This window comes from Nelumbo lutea, chromosome 2 (assembly GCF_056320005.1).
Source record: "Nelumbo lutea isolate HS-2025 chromosome 2, American lotus-T2T, whole genome shotgun sequence".
NCBI classification, from domain to species: Eukaryota; Viridiplantae; Streptophyta; class Magnoliopsida; order Proteales; family Nelumbonaceae; genus Nelumbo; species Nelumbo lutea.
In genome coordinates, this window is record NC_142685.1 from 8,887,954 (window position 1) to 8,912,085 (window position 24,132).

At 37.8% G+C, this 24,132-nt stretch overlaps 1 protein-coding gene and 1 long non-coding RNA gene across 4 annotated transcripts in view; one reads left to right on the top strand and one right to left on the bottom strand.

Moving 5' to 3' along the window:
• Positions 1–18,582, bottom strand: part of LOC148868430 (protein ENHANCED DISEASE RESISTANCE 2-like) — a 31,287-nt gene extending 12,705 nt beyond the window's left edge. Inside the window, exons 1-11 of one of the 2 annotated variants that reach the window (XM_088972690.1) lie at positions 17,855–18,582; positions 15,373–15,447; positions 15,135–15,188; positions 14,977–15,042; positions 14,807–14,862; positions 9,891–10,021; positions 9,770–9,816; positions 9,593–9,693; positions 8,730–8,825; positions 8,572–8,636; positions 8,406–8,477 (exon numbers count right to left, since the gene is read on the bottom strand). In XM_088972690.1, the coding sequence (XP_088828816.1) occupies positions 8,406–8,477; positions 8,572–8,636; positions 8,730–8,825; positions 9,593–9,693; positions 9,770–9,816; positions 9,891–10,021; positions 14,807–14,862; positions 14,977–15,042; positions 15,135–15,188; positions 15,373–15,447; positions 17,855–18,007 (916 nt within the window). In that variant the 5' untranslated portion in view covers positions 18,008–18,582. The remainder of the gene's footprint in view (positions 1–8,405; positions 8,478–8,571; positions 8,637–8,729; positions 8,826–9,592; positions 9,694–9,769; positions 9,817–9,890; positions 10,022–14,806; positions 14,863–14,976; positions 15,043–15,134; positions 15,189–15,372; positions 15,448–17,854) is intronic. The other variant, XM_088972691.1, reaches the window with a different exon arrangement.
• Positions 574–14,718, top strand: LOC148868431 (uncharacterized). 2 transcript variants are annotated; one of them, XR_016107882.1, is made up of 5 exons: positions 3,114–4,177; positions 4,501–4,606; positions 9,438–9,753; positions 9,902–10,060; positions 14,410–14,718. It is a non-coding gene; the product is annotated as an uncharacterized LOC148868431 (long non-coding RNA). The 2 variants fall into 2 exon arrangements; XR_016107883.1 differs by lacking the exons at positions 3,114–4,177; positions 4,501–4,606 and adding an exon at positions 574–1,246.
• Positions 18,583–24,132: the final 5,550 nt, after the last annotated feature.

Consider the following 24,132-nt stretch of genomic DNA (forward strand, 5'->3'; position numbering starts at 1 on the left):
GGTGGGGGAGTTCTGGGGAGATTTAAGATCTGCTGCTCTACTATTAAATGGAGTTAAAGCAGAAGAGATACCTAGGAAGATTACTCTTCAGGTTGAAGGACTGTTTTTACAGGTTTGGTTAGCTTCCTCCATTGAAGCTTCTCTGTGGTTAGAGGCCAGACAGGAAGAAGATGTACGGGTGGAAGAACAGGCCCTGTACAGCTGTCTAGGACTGGATGTTCAAAAGAAGATGGGAAGTTTCACTAAAATAGGCAAGCAAAACTGTGACTATTCAAAAGATAGGGGCAGTAAGGAAGGTCAAATACGTGGGCTACAAGACAAGGGACTGACAGCAAAAAGATCTTTTGCCCAGGTGTTAGTTTCTGGAGCCAACAATTCAAACAAGTTACAACTGTCATTTCCAAAAGGAGAAACCAGTAGGGCCGAGGACTTTGAACCGGTTTATAAGAAGGTTGAGCCGTTAGGTCAAGCTGAAAGGCGTGGCTCTTTAAAACCTCACATGACTGAGGATGGACTGATGCTAGACAAGTTTATTATCTAGCATCGTCCTCTTTGAGCTCCTCTAAGGCTTCAAAGAAGTCGAACCAGAGAACAAGTTTGCTTCAGTGGGTTCCTTTGAAAAACCTGTCACGACCTTCCAAAGATCGTCGCAATCCAAGATCAGTTCGAAGGCGGGACCCAGAAAACCTGGATACGGAGATGTCTTCTGAAGATGAAAGTGACTTTGGTTAAGACACAGACGACACAATCAGTATAGGAAGTGTAAATTTGAAGGATTCGAAGGACTTGTGGGAAGATGAAAGCTTAAACACTGCTATTCTATTCCCAGAGGAAGAAATATGTGTTGGAAGGTGGTGGAAAAGGGGAGAAGCGAAATAAGGTGGAAGACAAGGCTGACAACTTAGAGACTTCAACAACTGATCTGCCACCCAAGGATGAAGGGACCTTAGCAGCAGCTTTAAAGGATGATCAGGGTACACCGTTTCTTGTAAACAAATCCTTTCCAGAAAACAGGCAGGTAAAGAGTTTCAGCTTGGAGAGGCAGGATTCTTCTTTGAAGGTTTACAAGAAAACACCCAGAAAGGAAACTGTACCAAAGCCTCCCCCAAATGTAGGGACTGATAAGGCTTGATTGAACCAAATTTACCCCAACAACAAAATCAAACAGAGGGAAGGAGTTCTGGTCAGAATTCTATCATTGATATCCCAACACAACCTGTTGACTTTTCCCCTCCTATCAGGCCAGGTATGTTTGTCCATTCAAGTTTTGTTACTAATTGGCGTTTTGTGCCTGAAATAGGTACCTTGGCATCACAGCTGGAGAGAACAGCCAGAGGTGAAGGAATAGAAGTTGAAAGGGTGAGGTTAGAAACAGAGGAAGAAGTATCATTGTTAGAAAAAAGACAGGTGGAGGCCTAGAGAGTAACTGTTGTGAGAAGAAAAGACGGGGTAAATCAGTGATGTTAGGAAAAGAAACAATTATCAAAAGCAAAAAGAAAAAGAAAAGGTCCGAGGTGGAAAGATTAATTTCAGACATAGAAGGGGACTTAGAATTTAGTGGAAGAGGGGAGAGGAGGAAGGCTCTAAGTGAAGGACAATGGAAGGTGTGGAGGGTATCTTTCTACAATCGAGTTGATGAAGATCATTAGCTGGAATGTGAGGGGTCTAGGAAGTGCAAGAAAAAGGAGGGTGATAAAAGATCTGTTAGAGAAGGAAAGGCCTGACATTGTATTGATACAAGAAACCAAACTAGCTGAACTAGACAGAAAATGGATTAGAAGTGTGTGGAAAGCAAGGGGTGTGAGTTGGTGCTCAACTCCCTCTTGGGGAGCCTTTGGGGAGATAATTACTCTTTGGAGAGAGGATGTAGTAGAACCATTAGAGGAGCTGATAGGTAATTTTTCTGTATCACTAAAGTTCAGGATGATGGAGGATCATTTCATTTGGGTATTAACCAATGTGTATGGGCCGAATAATTATAGAGAGCGGAATGAACTATGGGAAGAACTCTATGGAATTCAAAGACTTTGGGAAAGCCCTTGGTGCTTGGGTGGAGATTCCAATGTAATAAGGTTTCTCAATGAGTCAAATAATCCCCAACAACCTATAACAGCTAGCATGAGGAGATTCAATGAATTTATCAACAATTGTACTTTGAAGGAGTTCCCTATGCTACATGCTAGCTTCACTTGGTCCAATTTCGAGGAGAATCCATCTTGTTCAAAACTGGATAGATTCCTCTTCAATGAAAGTTGGGAAGCACACTGGAGGGATTTGGTGGCTAGAGCTCTGCCTAGAGTTACCTCGGATCATTGCCCTATAGAGTTAGGCCAAGAGACTTTTGGGATTGGACCTAAACCCTTTAGGTTTGAGAACATGTGGTTGACACACTCAGACTTTGTGCATAAAGTGAAGGAGTGGTGGAGAGAAGAGATTAGGGGAGTTAAGTGGAAAGGGGTTAGATTCCACAAGAAATTAAAAAGTCTGAGATCCAAAATAAGAGATTGGAACAGAGATGAATTTGGGAGACTGGAAGAGTCAAAAACCAGATTGACAGCCCAAATCGAGCATTTAGATTTAAAGGAACACCAAAGGACCATGAGTTCACAAGAAAGAGAATTGAGATGGAAGTTGAAGAAGGATTTGGAAGAGGTCCTATTGAGGGAAGAGATATCTTGGAGGCAAAAAGCTAGGCATCAATGGACCAAAGAAGGGGATGGGAATACCAAGTTCTTTCATGCTATGGCCAATGGGAGAAGGAGAAAAATTTTGTGACCAAGATTGAGGTTGAAGTAGTAGAAATTGAGTCACAAGAGGAGATAGCCAATTGCTTTGTAGCTCACTTCAAATCCATTTTGAGTAGGCCGCTGGAGAGAAGGGTGAGAGTGGAAGATCTAGATTGGCCAGGTCTATCAGTCGGTGAGGCAGCTTGGTTGGAAAGAGACTTTGAAGAGGAAGAGATAAGACAAGATGTCTTTGTTAAAAGACTGGTTAAAGAGTGTTTTTTCTTATGTTTTTTATTTCTATTAGTGTTGCAGGGGTATTATTGTAATTTCCCTTGTCTTTATGTTATGTTCAGTCACCCTAATATAAATATTAAAAAGCTGGCACCACCAGCAACTTTTTGATGCTCTCAAATCTCTCACCTCTCTTCTCTCTCTCTCCTCTATCTTTTCTTCACTTCAGTTCTGGACAAGATGGTATCAGAGCAGGACTGTTAGATCTGAAAGAAGAGATCGAGCAAACCTTTTTCTGTCTTCTCCCTTCGCCAGATCTAGATCCAGATTCAGATCGGACTGAAGTACTCTCTCTCCCTTTCTCTTTTTCTTTCTTTTTTTTTTTCTGGTCATGTGCCAGAACAGAAGCTGTAATAGGTTCAGTCTGTCGATGTGAGGCAAACAGTCCCTCCTCTTTCCTTTTTTGTGGGATTGGCTGATCCCTGTAACAAACTGTAGGTTGGTGATGACCTTTATATGCTGCAACAGCAGCCTTCTGGTGAACTTGTAGGTCAGGGAATGACCTATATAAGCTGCAACAGCAGCCACACTTGATTTGTAGGTCAAGAAAGGACCTGTACATACTGCTACAACAGCCGTACAAGATTTATGGTAGGCTAGTGATGACCTGTAAGTTCGGTAACAGCAACTGATTTTGTTGAAGAACTGAGTTCTAAAAGAAGAGAAAGGAGTGCAGTGGTATCATAACCGACAACAGCTTTGTGACGTGGTGACTGAAGTACTATAGTTGACCTAGAAGGTGGCTGCCTGGCTCTTTTATTATTCCTGGTGCAATTTTTTCCCCCAAAATTAACACCGTGTGTGAAAGGGAAATAAGTTTGATTGTTCAACCTCTTCTAGTGTGATCTAGACTACCTATCATGAATGGTGACATATGTTGGGACCCTTATGGGAAACCGAAATGGACTCAGGAATTGAGTAAGAAACAAGGTTCAGACCTGCATAAGAGGCTAAGCCAGCAAGATCCAAGAAAATTCATTGCAGCAACCATGGCCACTCAGGAGACCCAGCCTGCGACTACTACAGTTCAAACATACACAACTGGTTCTGACCCTAGGGAGGATATCGTTAATTCTTTTTGTGATCATTTAGAGTTTTATGGTAGGGAAATTCGCCAAATGGATGCCCTCCTCCATCAACTTCATATGCGTTTACATTAGGTAATTCTGCCACAGCTCTCCATGTATCGTCTCATTCCTCTGACTCTCCTTGGATAATTGATTATGGAGCGTCAAAACATATGACCAACAAGTCTACCTACTTTCAGATCTATCATCTTCTCTCTGGAAGAGACAAAGCCAGGCTGGCTAATGGTTCATTCTCTACCATAGCTGGTCAAGGGACTGTTTCTCTTCCCTTTGGCCCTACACTCTCTGATGTTTTACATGTTCCTCAATTCCCTATTAATTTGTTTTCTGTTAGTAGTATAATCAATTCTTTAAATTGTTCAGTAACCTTCTTCCCTTTTCATTGTGTAATCCAGGATTTGGACTTGGGGAAGGTGATTGGTAGAGGGCGTATGGTGGATGGTGTCTACTTGCTGGAAAATAAGGCTGGCCTTGCAGTCACTGAGACTAAGAGTCAATCTAGTAAGAGTCAAGCCTATTTATGTCACAATCGTCTTGGTCATTTATCCTTTGATTCCTTAAAGATTGTGTTTCCAAAGCTATTTAAGTTAGTGGTAGTGTCAGAGTTGATATGTCAAACTTGTCAATTGAGTAAACATTGTAGAACTAATTTTTCTTTGAAGAATACTAAATCTGAATTTCCTTTCCATATTGTTCACTTTGATGTTTGGGGCCGAGTCACTCTACCATCTAAGGCGGCTACAAGTATTTCATTACCTTTATTGATGATTATTCCTGGTATACATGGGTATACCCCATGAGAACTAGGGACGAAGTACCAAAAATTATCTAAGACTTCCAAAGATTGATTTTCACCCGATTTCAAACCGAAATCCAGATCTTCCAATCTGATAATGCCAAAGAATACTTACATAATGACCTTACGGAGTTCTTTGCTTCACATGGATCTCTCCATCGTAGCTCCTGTGCTCAAACACCACAACAAAATGGTGTTGCTGAAAGAAAGAACTGCCATTTTCTTGAAGTAGCTCGGGGACTATTGATTCATATAAACGCCCCCAAATGCTTTTGGCTTGAAGCTATCCTTTGTGCTTCCTATCTCATTAACCGTATGCCCTCTCAGCGGTTAGAGTACAAAGCCCCGCATCAGCTTCTGTTTCCCAAGGCTCCTCTTTTGTCTATTCCTCTCCGTGTTTTGGTTGCCATTGCTTCGTTCAAAACCTGTCGCTCACTCATGGGAAATTAGATCCTCATGCTATTCCTTGCATATTCTTGGGATACCCTTCAAATCAGAAGGGATACCAGTGCTTTGATCTCGTTTTTCGGAAATATCATGTTTCCATGGATGTCACCTTTTTTGAGAGTGAATCTTTCTTTCCTGTTTCTCCTCGGGGAGAGTGTAGGCATGCGGACAAACAGGTTCAGAACCCTCCTCTACCTCAGATTCATCTCCCTCCTCTACATGATCCTCCTCCCTTTCGTGTTTTCTATCGTCGTCATGAAGGCCAATCAAGTTCAAGAGCTATGGAGCATCAAGAAGCTATATCACCAATTGGACATCAAGAATGCATTTCGAAATGGTGATCTAGAAGAAGAAGTGTACATGGTACAACCTCCTGGTTTCTAGGCTCAAGGTAATGAACAAAAGGTTTGTAGATTAAAAAAGTCTTTATATGGACTAATGCAGTCACCAAGAGCCTGGTTCAGCAGATTTCAAGTAGTCGTGCAACAAAATGGCTACAAGCAATGCCAATATGACCATACATTATTTGTTTAAAGAGATGAAGGAAAAATTGCAGCCCTAATAGTGTATGTTGATGATATAGTTGTCACTGGTGATTGGAAAGATGAAATTCAAAGATTGAAGGGATTTCTTGCTACTCAGTTTAAGGTGAAAGATCTAGGCCCTCTGAAATACTTTCTTGGAATTGAAGTTGCCCACTCACAAAAGGGTATCTTCATTTCTCAAAGAAAGTATGTCCTAGATCTGTTACAGGATATAGGAAAGTCGGGGGTGAAACCAGTTGATTCCCTTATTTATCCTAATCACAAATTAAGTGATTCCCCAGGTGAATCTATCAAAGATGTGAAGCAATTTCATAGGCTTGTAGGAAGACTGTTATATCTCTCCATGACTCGGCCAGACATTGCTTATGTTGTGGGTGTTCTTAGTCAATTCATGCATGCCCCTAAGACCTCCCATCTTGAAGCAGCCGAAATAATTCTCAGATACCTTAAGAAATTCCCAGGTGCAGGTTTGTTATTCCAGAAGCATGGACATCTGAAGGTTAAAGTATATACTGATGCAGATTGGGCAGGATCACTAGATGATAAGAAGTCTACCAGTGGCTATTGTACCTTTGTGGGAGGAAACCTAGTGACTTGGAGAAGCAAAAAGCAAAATGTGGTGGCTAGATCTAGTGCTGAAGCTGAATATAGAGCAACGCCTCATGGAGTGGCTGAAATAATGTGGTTAAAAAATCTATTGAGTGAACTGGGATTTACAGTTGATGGACCTATGACTTTATATTGCGACAACAAGGCAGCCATAAATATTGCTGCAAACCTAGTACTACATGATAGAACCAAGCACACTGAAGTAGACAAGCATTTTATCAAAGAGAAGGTTGTCAAATGGAAAGTGTACACTCCCTATGTCAGGTCCGAAGATCAACTTGCAGACATCTTCACAAAAGGGCTACATCGTTTGCGGCACAATGATTTATGTGACAAGTTGGGCATGATTGACATCTATGTACCAACTTGAGGGGGAGTGTTAAAAGACTGGTTAAAGAGTGTTTTTTCTTATGTTTTTTATTTCTATTAGTGTCTAAGGGGTATTGTTGTAATTCCCTTTGTCTTTATGTTATGTTCAGTTGCCCTAATATAAATATTAAAAAGCTGGCGCCGCCAGCAACTTTTTGATGCTCTCAAATCTCTCTCCTCTCTTCTCTCTTTCTCTCCTCTATCTTTTTTTCACTTCAGTTTTGGACAAGAGTCTTCTCTATGGATAGGTCAAAGGCTCTTGGATCAGATGGCTTTACCATGGCTTTCTATCAAGAGTGTTGGGACATTATTAAAGAAGATTTGTTTGAGGTGTTTAGGGAGTTTGAAAACAACCATGCGATTAGTTGAGGAGTTAATGCCACGTTCTACTTTCTTCTCTTCTTCTTCAAGAAATATTCTTTTCTTTTACAGATTTTTATTTCAGCACTTTTCTACTCTAATGTTGGGAAGGGACCACACCTAAGGATGGCAACTGGTCAGGTTTTGGTGTGGGTGTTGCTTCACTTTGTCCCTGAGTCTAGTGAACCTAACCTCTAAATTAAATTAGACTTCCCTAATAGGGATTCATTGTTGGGATAGGACATGGCAAGGCAATAAAGTGGGGAAAAAGAAAATAAAATACAAGAAATGTTAGGAAGCAAGAGATGCATCACCCTAAATTCAGTAACACTAAAAGATAGGTCAATCTTTGTCTTTAGTATGCCTTTTCCTGGGGCGCACCATGCCTAGAGTGGTGCCAAAGTTGGGTGATGAATCATTTTATTGCTCAGAGAGAGAGAGACATATTGGAAGGGGGGTTTGTCCTTCTAGCATCCTGCCCTGCAGTAGTGTCTGCCTCTCTTAGGAGGGAAGGAGGTGCAGTCCATTCTCTTTCCCTCATGCATAAGATCCTATTTAGGGTAAGTGGGTATTAATGTTTTTCTTTCTTTTCCCTTTTCCTAGTAGATACCACAAGCTTGCATGGTGGGCTTTAACAAAGCCAACCCTGAAATCAATCCAGAGGTCAATTTTTTTAGAAACCAATCATCTCTACCCATGAAAAAAATCACAGAAAACCTTTCCCAGATCACCCATTTAACTGGCTTGCCATGCCTAACCAATGATCCTTGATGCATTTCTTATGAATAATAGAAGCAAGGATGGTAACTGACAAGCTGTTTCTTATGTTTCAGTTCTTGCCACTCTATGACAGTTATATCTTACATGTCACAGAACTGAGGGAAAGTGGAAAAAGAACATAAGATGGATAAAAATCACTGATAAAAAAATATAAGATAGATAAAAATACCATTCTTTTAGAATAAATGGGTATTCACAATTAGTGCATTGAAGTGCATCATAGAACTAGAGATTGTACATGGTGTTCATCTGACTGACCTTCTCATAATTCTGGTAGATTCTGTTCTAAAACTGTTATACCAGGTCTTCTAATCCCAGATATTTACAGTATAAGAAAATCACAGGAATACTAAAAGAAAGATATTATTTATTTCCAAATACAAGCATACATTACTTTTAAGGCAGGCTCGAACGTAGCCTTTTTGAGGTAGACACTTTTTGTGAAACACTGAATGGTAGAGAATTACTGCATCAGAGAAGAATAGAAAGGAGTTAGAATTTGATGGGAATGATTCAAGATCTTGGATGGCCTTTAAAAACTTTTGTTTAGATATTGTTACCATATGTTCCATCCTCCTCCCTTCTCCAATAACGCCGCAATAGTAAATCTCTCCTTCTCACTCCCCTGCAAAGTGCAAACAAACTGTGATATAAACACCAGGAACCATGAAAGAATTCTCTCTAAGAACTGAAATAAAAAAGAGGTTACAGAACTGACCAAGGTAGCCAATCACCAGTTAATTCTTTGTGAATAATATCAGTATGACCATCAAGATGCTCAATCACGCTACCTTGGTAAACACAAAAGTCCCATCTACCAAAGAAAGATACACAATTAAGTATAAACTTTTTAAAGGAGACTCCATTTTTGAGTAAAAGAGACCGATGATGGGTGCACATTGATGCAAGTGTTTGATTACTAAAAGATAATATTGTTTTCTCCCCTCAGTTGTTCCTATGAACAACCTATTAATTTCAATCTCGTTGCGACTTTTTTAAGCACCATGTCTCTATGAATTACAATTTATAATAGTGTTGCATTTCTTGACATTATTTTTTTATTAGTCATTTCTTGACATTATCAAACTGTATGATTCATACTTCTCCATGGAAGCTTGTGTTAGCTTTTACAGATTACTTTCCCAAAACACTTGCAAGACACCATTTAAGATGTAACCTCCCTACCATAGTACATGCTTATCAATCTGTCATCCAATATTGTTACATGTGGCCCTCAAATATGTTCACATGAATTACCTTAAGAGTCTGGCTCTGGAAATCTGCTTCCAATTTATTTCTTTATTTATATATTTCCCCCAATTGGAATCTAGCTCATATTTGTTGGTTATTCAAATGTCTCAGGATAAGAAGCTTATGCAATTTTATTAGTTTCTCCTCGTCATATTCTTTTTTTCTTTTGCAATAGGTAGCTCATTGACTGCATGGCCCAGGTTCATGTAAAGCAGTGTATGGAAGATAAGCAAGCTCCACTATAATATAAATGATATAATCCCTTTTACATAGTTCTTCATAATATAACAAATTTAAAGTCAAATAAGAGATAAACTCCATCCATCTTACTCTGATCTTGAGGGACCAAGACACATAAGTGCCCGGAAAATGGCCTCTGAAGTTCCATCAACTATGCCCACAGCCATTGTTGCTGGATGCTCATCCCGGTACTGAGGATAGAACCATATTCAGCACCAGAAGTATATCTTAAATCAGAATTCACATATCAAGTAAGATACCACCCACCTTCTTGTCGGAGTCCTTATCTTTTGCCTCCTTAAATAACCGTAACCCTGCACAAGTTCTCATAATGTAAATATGCTTGCATTTAGTTATATTAAAAGGCAAATAAATAATTAATGCTTGCCATTTTGACAGCCAAAGATTGTCCATGAAGAGGGTGCAATAACATCAGATGCCATTGGATCTGTTTGCATGGATGAACAAAGAGTCCAGTCTATGGAATTCATGCGGCTCACCCTCTTGGAACCAGTTAACCTGTCACAAGGAAGAACTATAAATAAGAGAATGTCTAAGGTAAAAACACATCTCTAATATTATGGCGTTTTTAAAGAAAAAAAATATTACGAGAGACCAAATGCAGAGTTAGGTTAACACCTGATGGAAAAAATTGCATACACATGTAACCAATGCAAGAGCATAGTTCAATGAAATGATGTCATTATGACATCATGATAATGGAAAACAAATCAATGAAGGAGTCCGGAAACTCTTAATTTAATAATAGGCACTCAAGAAAAAGGATGCATACATAGCTTAGTTATACAATGGAGAGTTTATCTGAATATTGAAAGCTCAACAAGTAGGACTGCAGATACAACTTCTGGTGAATATTTAACTTAAATAGATATATTAGGTCCCAATAACTAATAGAAAGTATTAATTTCTTCCATAGCATTAAAGAGTCAATCAAATACCAAGATTCAGAAGATCAAATATCTGTACTACCATAAAAATTGGGAATGGATCTTGAGTCTTTTTTTGACTCCAGGTGACAAGATCGCAGTTAAATCATCCAAGTCAAACAAGTTAATTTGTGATGTCATAAATTAAATAATAAAAATATAAATGACAGACATACAAAATTTCATAAGTTCTGTAGAAATATTAGGCATCTATTTAATATTATATATTCATCATATTAAATAAAAATGTATGATAAATAAGAATTATTGTTATTACCAGGGATGGCAACTTTCCCCATCCCTATTGAGTATGCAGCCTCCCTGACCCAATCAGGTTAGGCATGGAGACTACTCTGGCAAGGACAAGGACGGGGATGGGGAATGAAGTCCCTGCCCTACCCTGCCCTAGCCTCGAAAATAATATATATAATTTATATTTTAAAATATTATTTTATTTTAAATTTTGCAAATAGTTCTATATAATTACAACAATGCCACTACACATATTGGACAAATTTCAATTTCTATGTTATCTTGATGATTAACGATGTTAGTTAAGTGCTAAACCAATTTAGATTAATGACTTTTCTTTCAAAGTAAATCATTTTTCCTAAGGCAAGCTTTTAATTAATAAAAAAAGAATTTGAGGATTTAGGTCCATGATGGGAATCTATCTCCATTAAGGATCGGGGATGGAGGTTCATTTTTCTCCCCGGTGGGGATCGGGGATGGGGACGACGGGGATGGGGAATATGGTCTTTTCCCTGTTGCTATTCCTAGTTATTAATGATAGAAATGGCTAAAAATACAATAAAATAGAATTAGATAATTAATGTCTAATTCGTGGCCCATTGATCATCAGATCAAATGGATCAATAGTTCAGCTTGTTAGGTCATTTGGTTATTAACAAAATTAATGGTTTCTTGCCAAAAAAAAGTTTGGGAGTGAAACAGAACCAGAAATCTGGCTTGGTGACAAGTCAATCAGTTTCATCGTTAAGTCCAACTGCAGGTTGAAAACATTGATATAAACTACAAATGGGCATCTTTGAAGCCATGCCTCTAATTATTGAAAAACAAAATAAGTTGGGTCTTTAGATTGAAAAGAAACAAATCCATCACTACACCATGCTTCGATTTGTTGTTATTGTTGTTGTTGTTGTTGTTATTATTATTATTATTATTGTTATTATTATTATTATTATTATTATTATTATTATTATTATTATTATTATAATTGTAAAGAAAAAGAAGAAATTTAAACTACTTGCAGTGCAACAAAAAAATATATCAGGAGAAAAATGATTTTTTTTTCTGTCATCATACTCCATTTCCCTGTTTTCAAAGTGGATGCATGATTTTACTTCCTTAAGATTAGATGATGTTGTTGATAGCAGTGTTTTTTATTAGGTCAAGAGGGGCATCCCTTACACAACTTACCCCATTTCTGCCACATGGGTGGATTATGTGGTTGTCCACATCAGCCTACCTTGCATTCATAGTTTTCCCAACCAATATTAACCTTTCAAAGTTCTAATTTTTTGGTATTAACTTTATCTATAAGAAAAGGCTTGTTTTGAACATGTGGCAAGGTCACTTGGGCGAAAATTGTTCCATGAATATAGAGTGGGAAGGGGAACAAAGGGAATCCTTTTGCACTCCAAACTCATTTGCCATTTTTCCATTCGGAAGATTCTTAGATCATTTAGAGAGCTTCCCTAAATGACTCATTTAGCAAACCTGTTCCAAGGTAATGATGATTATAGTGGTGGTGGTGGTGATGAAGATGAAAGTAATAATAACAATAACAGAAAACTTAAGCAATCCATTATGCTGCATAGATCAGTGTGTTGGGCAACCAAGAAGCAGGTCATGAAAAAAAAAAAACATAGCTTAGAGAAGGATGTTGAAATGGATGTAGCAAGGCCAGAAGGAATAGGGCTGTGCAACTGGCTAACAGGTGCTGCTTGTCCTTCAGGAGGAAGAATCTGTAAACCATCTTTTAATTCACTGTTCTATGGCCCATAGTTGTTGGTCATATTTCCTACAATTATTTAGAATCCAATAGGTGATGCCAAGACAGGTTCCTGCATAGAATGTTGGCTGCTTGGATGCTCAAAGGGCTTAGCAGGAGGACTATTTTATGGAAGCTGATACCTTTCTCAATCTGCTGGGGCCTTTGGAAATAAAGAAACAGAAGGGTATTCAAGGGCAAAAGGGTGGTAAAGGAGGTGATACTGGGGCAGCTGGAAAGGCAAACCATTTTTCATCAAGAACCCACAGGAAGTTTTCAAACTTTTCATCCTCTATTTTTGTAATCAATGGTACAGACTTATGCATGACAACAGCATGACGGCTAGCCTTTGATGTATAGTAGCATTTAGCTGCTGGATGGTGTTTTTTTTTTTTTTTTTTTTTTTTTTTTTTTTTTTTTATATATATATATATAGCTTCTGTGGGATCCTCTCCCTCTTTTTCTAATAGAAAATCTCATTTTTCAAAAAAAAAAAAAAACTTACGAGTAGCCCCAATTGGTGACAAAACAAAGGAATTAAACTAATATGGCTTCTACATGTTCATAATAGACACCTACTGTGCCAGCAAGGAATTACAAGTTGATGCTTCTAGAAGAGCTAGGAGAAAGCTGAAAAGGACATGGCTTGAGGTAGCAAAAAAGGATCTGGGGACTCATAATATAGCCCTAGATAGAGTGGAATGGTGAAATAGGACTTGTGAAGTCAGCCCCATACAGTTCGGTTAAGGCTTTCTTGAGTTAGGGTTTGGATTTTCTCTATCTAAATATATAATCTGAAGGATGCCAAAAACTAGAAGTAGATAATATAAGTTTGAAAAATGTACAAAACCATAAAAACAATTTTTTTTCTAGCACAAGACTAGCTCCATATACAATGGTTGTATAGTCCTTAGCTAAGAGGAATGGTGCATCCACATAGGTTACTAATGTAGGACTGCCTGCTCTAATACCAACAGATGTTGGACTTGAATGACTGAAGGATGAGTCTAGAAGGGTTAGGATGGATTTAAGGGTGATTTTAGGACTAGAAACAGGGATTTGTTAGGTTAGAAAAGGTTTCAAGGCTTGATCACATCACCACAAGAATTATAAATTTGTCTTAAAAGTGTGAAAAGTTTCAATTTGAGGAAAACAGGCCTATGGCTGGAAATTTCGAATGGAACTTTGTAGATTTATCCTAGATATATGTAAGGAGCAACCAAGTTTGATTCGATTCAGAGTATATCTTGCGAAGAAAGGACACAAATTCAGGGGCTGGGAAAAAACAAGAATACTAGAGAATCTAGGGTTCTAGGTGAAATTTCAGGATGATATTTGTTATGATAAAAGGTTATCAAGGTATATGGGGGTGTCCAAGTATGACACAAACCAGACATGGTTTGGCACAAAAGGACGAACGCTGCCAAAATGGGAAATTTTGGATTTTGATGTAAACATTGAAGAAAACACACCTGGATCAGTTTTAACCCTTTAGGAATGTTGAATGATGTCCTATTATGAAGAACTTGAGAGCTGTTAATGATTGTAATGGTTGTTTGCAGAATCAAAGAGAAGATAGAGAAAAGAGGAAAACAATAATAGAATCAATCAACAAGGTGCCTTAAATAACTCTAAGTCATTGGGAATCACTCACCACAAGTACAATTTGCAGAAAAATTACTCAAATATCATGCCAATATCTACCTCCATGCCTTTACACTTCACACACATATATAGATGCTACAGGGATGGCCAGTCCAATAACTAGAAAAAACAGATATTACAGGATTCCCACTATTATAAGAAAACTCAATAAATCCTAAATGACCTACCCAATGACTTTGAAATTTTAAACACAATTTACATTTTTCAGAACTGAACCAGCTGCTATTTAATGTTTCTTGTCATTTCTCAAGCTCTACTCATGAAGATTATCTTGTCTCCAGAGTCCAGAGAGCAACATGACTTGGAAGTTTGGGGCCTCCCCTACAAGGCTACGACAGGTGGTTAAGTTTTTCCTTTTTGGGGTGTGGGGGTGGGGGTAGTCTCAATATGCATTTCCATGTGGGTATGCATGCATATGCCATACATGTCTTTGTAAGATCTTTACAAATTAAAATACCAACTATGAGCCAAACTTTACTGTATTGTATATGCATCAAACTATTTCAACATGATGATTTTTTTGAAAGAACAAAAAATAAATTGTAACGAAGGGATTTTTCCTGATCAAAAAGTTACCTTCTAGAATGAAATCCAAATGTGCAAGTTCAAGAAAACAAAATAACACATAACCAAGGAGTAGTCCCCTTTCTTAAATGCATATGTAGATCCATAATTTACCTAAATGATTGCCATTGGCCATCGGGAAAGGATGTGACATGTTCTCCTGGGTACTCCTATGAATAAAAAAGAAAAAGAAAGGAAAAAATAACAAGAAAGAAGAATCAACATTTTGTCAATGTCAACAGGGACATCACTAGTGAGTTAATCAAAAGTAGGAATTTTGTAACCTTCAATGCAGCTTCCTGAAAGGAGCGAATCCATCTTGCTGATTCTTCTGGGCTACTTGCTCCCAACTACAAAGTAGACATTTCCAACCATAGTAACCAAAAAATTATTAAGTTTAAATATAACATGTTGCAATGTCCTTACAATAAATTTTACATACCTTAAGCCGATCACTATGATTAGAAGTATTAAAAAGTGTAAAAATGAAGAATACCTACAAGCCACAGAAAACTATCAATAGAAGACCAAGAAAAGAGCAAATACCTGCCACCTTTATTTTTATCTATTTATTTATTTTTTATTGGTCTACTAGCTATGTTTTCTCAAAAACAAAAAGATGGGTAGGGGCATCAATGCCTCAAAGAAAAGAAAAAGGAAAAAAAGGCCTAGGTTCATACTTTTCTACTAATGTTCTCCCTCCCATTGTCTGTGACACGGATGGAAGAATCTATTATTGCACTTCTTAGAGGATCCTGATCAGAAAAAAGAAAGGAAAAAGTTGCATTAGCCCTCCTACCAGATTACATTCACAATTGGTTATGTTTATTGAGAAGAAAGAACAACAGCCAAGCTAATCTTATGTAAGTATATCAAATGCTCAAAGCCTTGAACAGTTGGATATGAATAGAAACAAACTACAAAATAGTCATAACATGATTAAAATTCAATATTATTGCCCAGTGAGTTCATTCTATCTATTTCTTGTTGTTGGCTGAACTTTAGATTCCTTGACAGAACCAAGATTAGGGAGTCCATCAAACTTCTGGAATCTCTGAACAAGAGGTTTTTGCCAACTCAGTTTTCTGATTTTAGAGTTTGCTCTTTTCATTCTAATGACCTGTTTCTAAGAAATCCTTTTCAAGGATCCTGTGAAGCTATCTTCTTTGGAAAGCCCTTCTTGAAATCCCTTTAAGGCTCAGTTTGGAAGAAGTACAAATACAAATATGTACAGTACAAATACATACAAAATAAGAGGTTTTGCACTCTACATATTTGTATTTGTACTCCTTCCAAACTGAGCCTAAAAGTCAAGGTTTTATACGACCTATGGCTCTTAAGCATATCAACACATGTGACATGATTCCAACAAGGAAGCCAGAATATTAAATCGAATTCGAATTTGAATATTGCTTGATTTAATTTGAATTCGATTCACTTGCACCTCTACCTCCCCCAACTGGTTATTTTCTTTGTCTCCTTTTAATAAAAGGTTTCTTTTACTTCATATTAAAAGTTTTTTAAAGAAATCTTCAATTAACTAAAATTACTTCAACTGGATATCGATGATTCCATCCATAAATTAGTGAGACACATTATAATTTTACACATGCATCACTTTTCCAATGTAGTTATACAAACAAATTAGTCTCTATTATCTTGATTTACTGAATATCAGTTTTATTCCTCCAACACTGTTTGTTGCTTGGTTTCCTAAACTTCCTTATTGTGATATTCATTTGGAAATTCCCTTTTGTGATTTTGTTATGGAAGTTTGGTATATAAGATGCACAAGCTATTACCTATCTTCTTCACATATATGCACTAAAAAGGCCATTACCCAGTGTTGGTCCCAACTATTTGTGGTCTTGGGAGGGATGGACTGGATACAGATCTAACCTTTGGCATTTTTTACACAAAGTGGCTGCTCTCAAACTCAAACCTGTGTTCTCATGCTTGTGATCCCGAGATTTTACCATGTTATTACCTATCTTCTTCACATATATGTTCCATGTGTACAAATTAACTTATGTCATTTTCTCATTTTGATATATTGTCCGTTTTCTTGTTGTAAGTAAATTTTAATGGTAATTCCTGCTATCCTTTACTTCCAATTTAAAAGGTCATGCATGATACATCAATTGAGCATTAGAAAATGCTGGCCATGTAAAAGCTCTTCCCACTACTTCATGGTGTAAATATGGATCCAAAAAACATTCCATTCTAAGATTTATCATTGTGAAACCATGCCAGAAGGACTTCGTCATTAACTTCTCATTATCATCACCATGCATTTGAACAGATTGTGTGGCATAATAATTTAGTGTTTATAATCTTCTTTTCTTTCTTTCTTCCCCCAACTCCCCTTTTGTGATCTCCGAATTTTTGTGTCCCTAAACAACCACAATTCATAGGCAGATATACCATCAAATTCTAAACAAAGAATTGTACACTCAAAACTAATTGACAGACCAACAAAAGAAGCGAAATATGGAAGATAAATCCTCAACTCAACCAAGAGTCCGGACTTGATGGCTTTCCTACAAAAACTCTGCTACGCCACCAGTCATACATGTGAAGTAGAAAAACCCCAGAACTGTTTTGGTCAATACTTCTAACTCGAGAAATGAAAGAAGAAAGCCCATATAGATCTCCTTCTTTTGTATGGGATTTTCAAGTTAGAGATCAGGCAACAACTGTCAAATAAAAACAAAGAACTCCAGGATTCATTCGTGTTGATGGGCAGCAATAACAAAACAAGGAAAACGGAAATGAAGAAAACTGAATACTCTTTTTAAAACATGGGTTGTTGGTAATAAAGATCAAACAATCAAATTTGAAGACAACTAGCCTTTAAGCACAACGAAAAGCATGTCTGGATGGATAGAACATAGATAGATATCAAAGGTAAAACAATAATACCAATTTGTGGCACGTAGGTTTCTTCTAACAATTGATATTCAAATACAAGAAAATTCAATAAGCCACTGATTTTCATCACAATAACATGCGATTGAGGGGGGAAAAGAAATAAATGGATTCTGCGTCCCGGCTACTATAGAAAAGCAGAAGTTCAAAAAGAACGACTTTGAATGTTGCAGATTGTTATTACGGCGCCATTAAAATTTAAACAGGAAGAAAGGAAAGGAAAATGGAAAGTACCTCTTCTTCCGACGTTGGCATTGATTTGAAGTTCTTAAGGCAGTTATTCTGGAGAATGAAATACCGTTTTCGCGAGTACTGGAGTCCAATCCGGTTGGAACGAATTAGATATAACCAACCTTCCATTTTCCCATCTTTTTGAGAGATCCCCATCTGAGAAATCCTCCGTCCTCTTGATGTCTTATACGTATTTGAGTATTTCCGCTTTTATGAGAAGCCGAAATCTATTAAACTTTGAAAATTTCTGTGTAGTTTCATGGGCAGAGCTGCAGAACCGAATGTACAAGCAGGTTTTTTTTTTTTTTTTATTCTTATTTGAAACTGGTGGGAGATGATCCTCTGATCCCACTCAAGGGAATCAGAGAATCATTTACCGGAAATACAACCTCTCTCTGGTTTGCAGGAAAAAAGTAAACCAAACCTGCTTCCCTCCTCACCCCTGTTTTTACCTCTGTTAAAAGGTAACTGAATCCTTGTTCATATGAGACAAACATTGGCAGAAAAAATAATTGAATTGACGACCAAATGACGAAATTACCCTTGATTTCATAAAAACAAGGAACTGATTAACTAATTTTAACTATTCATAGATTAATTGACTAAAGTTTAAACACAATTTACAGCTCATAAATTATTAATTACAACAAAAGGAGACGATAATTTAGATTTCAGATGGGTCTTCAGTCTTCTATTAATGACTAGTTTGTCAATTTCATTAAATAAAGCTCGTATATCAAATGGGTCCTGATTAATTAAATAATTCAAATTTTTGGGTAAATATTAATTAATATAAATTGATCGAGGATAATATTTGTTGTTTCCGTTTATATTTTTATGAAAAAAAAATTAGCGGAGGCGAGTTGCAGATTCCTGAAAGGGAGGGATTTTTTTTTTTTTTTTTGTGTGTGTGGGGGGGGGGGGGGGTGTCTTAAAATGGGATTTTAGTTGTGAAGGCATCCGAGTGTTGGGTGTCCAATCAATCAACTGTGTTCAACGTTCAAAGGTGTGAGAAGCTGAGAATCAATCAACTACTTCTGCCTGCGTCTCGTCTGATCCATTCTTTCTCCCTATTATTCCTCTCTCAGTAGTACTCGGTACTTGGTCAAATTCTATTTCTGCTCCAACCAGTAATAACATTCCCTAATCTAATTCCCCTCGCCTCCCCCTCTCTTTCAATCAAACCAAAGTCATACGAACGACTCATACCGTCTTTGTACAGGTGTACATCTATTTATTACAGGAGCCTGCCCCCATTTGTAGAATTGTAGGGATGTGCTCCGTCACATCAATAGCCGATTAGGAATCGGATCTTGCTTGGGTCCGAGTGGGTGCCCACTGCCCAGACTAGGGGGCGACCGACATGGGCAATTTGTCTGCTCCTCCACATGATCATGGCTGGGCGTCATGGCCCACGAGCCCACAGTTTCATGGGTCCCACCTAGATAGCCTATCATTTACGGGCTTTTGAGTTAAAGTCTAATTTTAATTAATTTTTTTAGGTCGAATTTAAATTCGAACCCTTTAATTTTCTGCTAAAACGAACTCAAATGGTTTAATATTCAGCGCAGTTTGATTCCAATTTACTCCCAATACAGAAAGAGCCAAAGAGGGTAAAAAGCAATAGGTTCTGAGAGGACGTATGTGTGCACGGTTTTAATGTGAGAGCGACGGATCCGAGTCCGAGGCTCCGAGCATAAATATTAGATAGTTGACACCTGGCAATCACAGATCATCTCCCAACCCTACTCTACTGTTGGGTCTCTGAATAATTGGTGTGTTTCCAGTTGCTAAACATGCATGCGTTGTCCTTGTCATCAGGCTTTTCTGTCTCCTTTGCTCTTTCTCTCTCTTTTTTTTTTTCTAATTTTATGTGATTTACATTTAATTTATAATTACATGCTAAATACATGGATTTTGAACAAAGCTACGGTAGAGAAAGACATAGAGGAAGGAAAACACAAATGATTTCCCTCGATAATAAAACGAACCATTTTTCTACCCTTTTTTTTTCAATTTTAGGTTTGAATTTGATTGATTTAACATGAAAACAAGCCTGAGTGGGTTTTGGAATCCATCTTCTGAAAAATGACGATGGAAAATTGAAGGAATATTTGGAATCGAGCACCATAAATAAAGTGACAATTTTCAGTAATATATATAACGTTTAGTGGTTTGTGTGAAAAGCACTAATAACAGGCTTTTTGAGTTTTGACAATCAGGATATTGTGCCATAGAAGTTTAATGTATTTTGAATAAATAATTTATATTTTATTTTAAGTATGGGGTAAGTGAGAAATGATTTAAGCAACTGCAATTGGAGGATTGATACGACTTTAGTGAATAAAATCTAATGGCAAAATTGGATTCGCGTAGTCGATCCCATACAATTGAAACAAGTGTTAGATGATGATGACGACAAGGATAATTGACAATACCTAGAAATAGCAATAAATGATTTAAGTGCTAACTATTTAAACATTTTATGAGCTCAAATTTACTACAATCAGTGTCCTAGATTTATTGCTATGACTCGGCCCTACCAGAGACTTAACTTAATCTCATTCAAGGCGAGACCATATCTATATATCAAAGCCTTTGATTTTCTTGTTTTAACACAGCCCTATGACAGTGTCGTAGCAAAAGTGGTTTGTAGGGCCCCATATAGTTGGGACAAGGGTTGGATGATGATTTGTAGTCCCACTAGCAATAAGGCAGTTGAAATTTCCAAAGTGTTGAATTTGCAGCTTCCTGGAATCGGATAATTTAACTATGAATAATTCTGTGATTTTGTCTTCCACCCCCAAACAAATTTCTATTTTTTTCCTTTGATGGGGATGGATGCAAGCAGCAGTGTACATTTCTGGTTACTGCAAGATTCCTAACCCTCAATGCAGTGCCAACTTCCAAATCAAAGGGTACTTACTGGCTACTGCTGCTACCTGCTAGAGAATTTAAGCCACAAAACCTCTCAAACTGTGGAGAAGGGAGGGGATGACCCATTCAACACTAATCAAGTTAAGTCATTCAATTCCCTCTTCCTGTTCTTCACCAAAAATAAAAAAAGAAAAAGAAATTAAATACCATAATTCTACCTTTGATGTTAATAGAGTTCACTATTTAGAACAAGTTTACATGTTTCTCCCTTCTTCATCAAAGCTATTGGTAAAAGAAGAGCATGCATGTAATGGAAGTCATTTATGCATGTATCATCATCATCTCCTTTGTGGTGGGCATCCTTGGCAGATAGGGGTGCAAGTCAGGCAGGTTGGGGTGGGTTTATTGTCAACCAAGGCTCGACCCTAAAATTTGTGCTTAAGGCCCAAGCCCGAGGTCAAATCCAATTATCCCAACCCGAGCCCAGCCTGCCTTGTAATTTGATGCACTCAGGTTGGACAATGAATCCATTCTAAAATATATATATATATATATATATATATATATATATATATATATATATATATATATATATATATATATATATATATATATAAATGTATGTATATCTGTAAATATGTATGCAACATTTACATCTATACACATATATATGTATAAATGCATATAATCGGACCGGGTTTGAGCTACCTAAAGGCTAAGCCTGAACCCGGCCCAAAAAAAAAAAAAAAAAAAGCCTGACTTCTTGGGCCCAAGCCCAACCTAAGGACTGAAATCCAAGCCCAATCCGTATAAAATTCTGAGTTGAAACGGTTTGGGCTTGGGCTGGGCCTGCCCAAGTTGCACCCCTATTTGCAGATATGATGTGTAAATATGACCACCTATTTACTTAATTTCTTTCTTTCTTTCATTCATTTTTTTTTTTTTTGCTAGAATCATTACACTGTTGCTTATCTACACGTGGTTTTCTAATTCACATCAACAGGATCACCTCCTCTTCATGTAGGGTGTTAGGCACCATGATTCATCACTCAGTTTGGCTAAGGTGATTATATTTAGGGTAAATTGCAAATTAATACCTTGTAGTTTGAGGTTATTCTCACTTAAAAATGTGCCATTACAGTATCTGGACTCTCGAAAAATGTCAATTTAGTATCCATCGTTAGTAGTCCATCAGGTATTTGATTCACATGATGACATGTGTTGACTTAATTTTTTTTTTAAAAGTCAAATTAACAAATTTGAAACCATTTTACCTATTGTCTTCCTTGGCAATGACAAGAATTATTTGTTTTCTCCGGCAATAACGATAGTCTAAACCCCTCATTTATTATGTTTTTGGGTGTAGCTTCTCCAGTGGGAAGCATTGGTTCTTTAGCAAAAGGTTAGGGTATAAAGTGAATAATGGTGTCTAATCATAGTAAAAGGGAATTTATATATGGCTATTTTGGCCATTTCAAAATTATGCTTCTGTCGCCTATTCAAAACTTAAAGGGTATTTATTTCCTTTCACATGCCATTTGCCATTCGAAAGCATAAAATTATGCTTCTCTAGCCCCGAACTACTAAATGCTAATTTGCAATTTCCCCTTAGCCAATGTGCAATTGTCTACTTTTACTTTTACTTGAGAATGGATGCTGGCAATTGAAGTCTCGAAAGCATAAAATTAGGGTGGATTTGCCAAGATGACAAGATAGAGTTGGAGACACCAGGACGCTAGACACAACTTACAAGTTGATTGGAGCTATTGCATCAATATTCAAGTGGCATTTTGGAGTTTGAACATTTAGGAGGTTTAAGAATTTAGGATGGCCAAATGAATTGTTTGGTTGTAAAACACAATTACACAACATTAACATGGGTGTTCAGCTAGTCACTTGTAGAGAAGCAGTGTATTATGCACGTGTAGAAGAAAATGGCAAATATATAAGTTAACATTATATAATCAGATTTACTTTTGTGACCTGCACTAAAACGAAGTAAATATCTACTTTATATAGTATATATTCATCCTATTTAGGGGTATTTGAAATTGAACCGACTTCTTTGTTTTTGAAAAATGTCAAACTGGATTAATCGACCAATCACTCCATCGGTTAATCAATTAATCAGTTTTGTTGCTTAACCATTAATTTCACAGTTTTTAGTTTGGTTTCTCAATTTTTTGGTTTTTCATGAGCATCCCTAGTCCCATCTTACTCTTGGATTTAGTACTAGACCCAACTTCCCAAGTGCACAACCCAGTAAGTGTGGACACTGGAGTAGAGGTGATCATTATGGGCCTAACTTGGCACTAGGGCTGCACCTTGGGCTGAGTTAGTCCAAACCCAACCTGAAAAATTAGGTTTCGGTTAGTTGGATTGAAGTTCGGGTTGGGGTTAGATTAAAAAGTATGAATTCAACTTTACTTTGGCTTAGGTCAGAAGTTAGACCTTAACCAACATGAACCCAACTTAATTTCATATTTGCATATATAAATATGTATTTATGTATGTTAAGTATTTATGTATATTATGTGTATTCATACATGTACGTATATGCAACATGATAACTGATGGTGTGCAATCCGATCACTCCTAGTTGGCACTTGTGCGGCTTCCAAAAAGTACCTGAGATGGAGAAGAAGAAGAACAAGAAGAATCCCCGGGGACTTGATCGGCGGGAACACTCCAACGCTTAAGTTAGTATTCTATAGAAGAAACAATGAGAGAAAGATGGCTAAGAGTGCAGATAGCGCAAGATGATATTAGAGAAATGAGAGAGCTAGAGAGCAGGGGTTACCTCCATTTTTCATCCTTGTTATCGTTGGGGGTCGGAGTCCTTATATAGTGGTGTCCTGTCAAATTAGGCGTAACAACCTCTGTCTCTCTACCGTAGCCGTTACTACTAGAGATGAGGTGACGGGTGCAGGCGGCTGTTGTAGAGTACGGCTCTGTCAAGTAGGGGACAGCTCTCAGGGCTGGCAGGCACGCCGCCGCCTGACAAGAGACGTGGGCACAGGTCTCCGGATCTGTCAGGTACGGTTGTCAAGTAGGAGATCTTCTTGTGATATGCCAAACTGCCCCTAAGTGGTGAGCTACCTATGTCGAGTTGCTTGTAAGTGCCGAGCTCTTCGTAAGACGCCAGGCTGCTTGTGGAGTGGCGAACTGCCTATGCCGAGCTGTCCCTAAGTGGTGAGATCTTCGTAAGACGCCAGGCTGCCTGTAAGTGCCGAGCTGCCCCTAAGTGGCGAGCTCTTCGTAAGACGCCAGGCTGCCTGTAAGTGCCGAGCTGCCCCTAAGTGGCAAGCTCTTCGTAAGACGCCAGGCTGCCTGTAAGTGCCGAGCTGCCCCTAAGTGGCGAGCTCTTCGTAAGATGCCAGGCTGCCTGTAAGTGCCGAGCTGCT